The following is a 2,345-nucleotide window of genomic DNA, read 5'->3' as shown; positions in this document are numbered from 1 at the left end:
GAGACGGGGTTTCACCATGTTGGCCAGGCTGGTCTTGAACTCTTGGCCTAAGGTGATCCGCCCGCCTCAGCCTCCCAAAGTGCTGGGATTACAGGCGTGAGCCACTGCGCCCAGGTTAATTTTTGTATTTTTAATAAATGTGGGGTTTCACCATGTTGGCACGGCTGCTGCTGACCTCCTGACCTCAGGTGATTGACCTGCCTCAGGCTCCCGAAGTGCTGAGATTACAGGCATGAGTCACCACACCCAGCCGGGAAGTCAAACATTTTTAAAGCACAGGATACATATGAGCAAAGTTAGGCTTTGGAGAACCAAATCTCTTAGCAGTTGATAAGGACTAGATGGGGCGAGAGTAGGATGAGGATAAACCAGTCAGATCCAAGAGTAAGAGATAAGCCAGAGCAAGGCCGATGGAGAGAAAGAGACAAAGGGGATACTGACAGGGCAGGAAAGGGACGTGTTCATTGGGATCTCCTGTGTCCTGATCATTGTGCGAGGTGCTTTTCATCCATTTTTCCACCTTGTCCTCAGAGAGACCCTGTCAGGCAGGTCTACAACCCCCATTGTGCAATGAGAAATGGACTCAGAGGGGTAATTTACACCCAGCTGCAGACCTTCTCACCTGCGAATTCAATCTAAACACTTTAAGATCAAAGTGTGGGAACACCACCAGGTAGCGAAAGACAGCAAGCCATAAAAACACAAGAGGCAGGTTTGGGGAAAAGAGACAAGGATCTGGGAGGTTAGCATTTCTAAGGGCACCAGAAGGGATGTCATTACCAAGGAAGAAAGCTTCCCTTGAAGGGCCTAGAGATGGATACCTGATGAACCCCGATAATTTAGATTTGAAAGCAGTCAACGGAGACAGGAGAGCAGGGGGAGGATGCCAAGGGAGGAGGTGGTTGCCACATGTGAGTGGGCAGTGGCCCCCGTGACACAGGACAGGGGAAGGAAACAAAGACCCGAAAATGCAGCAGACCCTGTGCGTGCAGAGGCCTTCTGAGCGCCGTGTGCAGCTAAGCACATTTCTGCAAAGCCGGGGGCCTCCAGAAGGGACCTCTGAGGGTGTGAACACTTATTTGAATGTATAAATCTTAATGCCACTTTGGGAGGCCACGGTGGGTGGATCAGCCACCAGGCAGGCAGTTCAAGACCATCCTGGCCAACATGGTGAAACCCCATCTCTACTAAAAACACAAAAATTAGCCGGGCATGGTGGCAGGTGCCTGTAATCTCAGCTACTCGGGAGGCTGAGAGAGGAGAATTGCTTGAACCTGAGAGGTGAAGGTTGTAGCGAGTCGAGGTTATGCCACTGCACCCCAGCCTGGGCGACAGAGCGAGACTCTGTCTCAAAACAAAAAAACAAAACAACAACAACAAAAACTTAATGCGTATGTTAAAAAAGCCACCACCATCCTCAGCTGTACGAGGCCTCCTTCTCGCCTTGCTCAGCCATTTGTTACCCAGACTCAAGTGTGGTGCACTTCCTTTCCTAGATGTCCCTTTGTAGCTTCAGTGACAACCTGCCCATGAGGGTGCTGTGCCCACGTGTCGCCCCCTCCCCATGCCCCGTGAGGAGCACAGCACTCACCGTGAGTTGGTGATCGGCCCCCAGCATGTACTTCTGCTCCTGGCCGGGGGCGTCCCTGCTGATGTGGTTCACCACGAAGACTGAGGCAGGGAGGCGGATGGACGGGCTGGCCAGGACGCTCCCCCAGAGGGCGGTGTAAAACACCTCTTTGCCGACCACCAGCGATAGTCTCAGGAGCAAAGCGTCCGTTCTGTTGATGAGAGAGGAGACGGTTCAAGGGCTCACCCCGTCTTCCTGAGTCCTGCTGCACACTGCTCTGTGAAAGCTGCATGAAGAACCGCAGCGGATTCGTCTGGCTGGGGAAGCCCCACCTTCCTCACCGCCGGTAGCCGCTGCCATCTCTCACCCTGCTGTGTGTGTCCACCTGCTGGCTGTCACACTGACCCTGGATTTGCTAAAACTAATGTCACTAGGCAGCGCGGTGTCCTGGCCAATGGGAAGTGTCTAAGCAGTCGTGCGTGGCGGGGCAGAGACCCATCCCCACCCCGGCCGCGCCACGGATGCCGAGGTGCTCACAGAAGGGAGGTCCCACCATAAGAGGGATGGGCAGGTCAGCCACTTCATAGAAAAGCAGAAGCCATTTGTGCATCAAAAACAAGGATACGCCGAGGACACTGATGACTTAAGCAATTAGATGCCACCAACCTGAGCACAGGCAAAAATGTGCCAAGTAACATCTGCCTTTAGAAATGCTAGGGGCAAATCTGCCTGGGGCTTCCCACGACCCTGCAAATTCCATCAGCCTGTTTCCTTT

At 53.4% G+C, this 2,345-nt stretch overlaps 1 protein-coding gene across 1 annotated transcript in view; it reads right to left on the bottom strand.

The window, feature by feature from the left end:
- The window catches only part of DOPEY2 (dopey family member 2), a 133,644-nt gene that overhangs the window by 78,944 nt on the left and 52,355 nt on the right, over window positions 1-2,345 (bottom strand). The window contains exon 4 of the mRNA XM_011987750.1: window positions 1,592-1,781. Within this exon, the coding sequence (XP_011843140.1) occupies window positions 1,592-1,781 (190 nt within the window). The remainder of the gene's footprint in view (window positions 1-1,591; window positions 1,782-2,345) is intronic.

The sequence above is a fragment of the Mandrillus leucophaeus genome, unplaced genomic scaffold (assembly GCF_000951045.1).
Source record: "Mandrillus leucophaeus isolate KB7577 unplaced genomic scaffold, Mleu.le_1.0 Scaffold315, whole genome shotgun sequence".
Classification (NCBI taxonomy): Eukaryota; Metazoa; Chordata; class Mammalia; order Primates; family Cercopithecidae; genus Mandrillus; species Mandrillus leucophaeus.
Note: the sequence above shows the minus strand (reverse complement) of the source record. Positions and strands in the feature narration are given on the sequence as shown.